This window comes from Lepeophtheirus salmonis, unplaced genomic scaffold (genome assembly GCF_016086655.4).
Source record: "Lepeophtheirus salmonis unplaced genomic scaffold, UVic_Lsal_1.4 unplaced_contig_3452_pilon, whole genome shotgun sequence".
Classification (NCBI taxonomy): domain Eukaryota; kingdom Metazoa; phylum Arthropoda; class Copepoda; order Siphonostomatoida; family Caligidae; genus Lepeophtheirus; species Lepeophtheirus salmonis.
This window is the reverse complement of record NW_027293837.1, coordinates 1-578: the sequence shown is the minus strand read 5'-3', so window position 1 is coordinate 578 and position 578 is coordinate 1. Positions and strand designations below refer to the sequence as shown.

The 578-nt window shown below is 38.1% G+C and overlaps 1 protein-coding gene across 1 annotated transcript; it reads right to left on the bottom strand.

Moving 5' to 3' along the window:
* Positions 1-127: 127 nt before the first annotated feature.
* LOC121131248 (cuticle protein 7-like) lies at positions 128-575 on the bottom strand (the record flags this gene model as incomplete). Its single annotated transcript, XM_040726753.2, has 1 exon — positions 128-575. A coding segment is annotated over one exon (303 nt), but the record flags the coding sequence as incomplete, so codon positions are not given.
* Between the last annotated feature and the right edge of the window lie 3 nt (positions 576-578).

Genomic DNA, 578 nt, shown 5'->3' with positions numbered 1-578 from the left:
TTGTATATTGTGAATTTTATATATTTCCTCCACCTTTATTGTAACCATTTCTTTACAACACCATGAAAAATAGATTTTAGAACAAAAGTAAATTTTTCATATCATAAATAAATGAACAACAACACAATTTTGCACATAGTAGTTTATTGAACCAAAATTTAACAATACATCTAAATTTAGTCGATAAATTACAATTAAGATATGATTTGTGTTTTCTTTATTTTAACTTTATTAATCGATTTTGCTGATAAAATAATGTAGTCAGAAGGAATTTAGGCATAAGAGGGCAATGGAGCTGGAGGGGCACCATATGCTGGAGGAGGAGGTGGAGGAAGCTCAGTCACAACATCAGCAACAAATCCACTGTCTCCATCCACAGTGTAGGAAACAGTCATGATTTTGCCATCAGCACGCAAGACCTTGTATTGGCCAGCGACTGCTCCATCCTTAGCCTCTTCTTCGGCACTAAAGTCGTTTCCAGATTCGGCATCAAGAACAGCGTAGTTGTAAGCATATGGTGGGATGGGTGCAGGTGGTGGTAGAGGAGGTGGAGCAGGTGCACCATAGCTTGGTGGCAA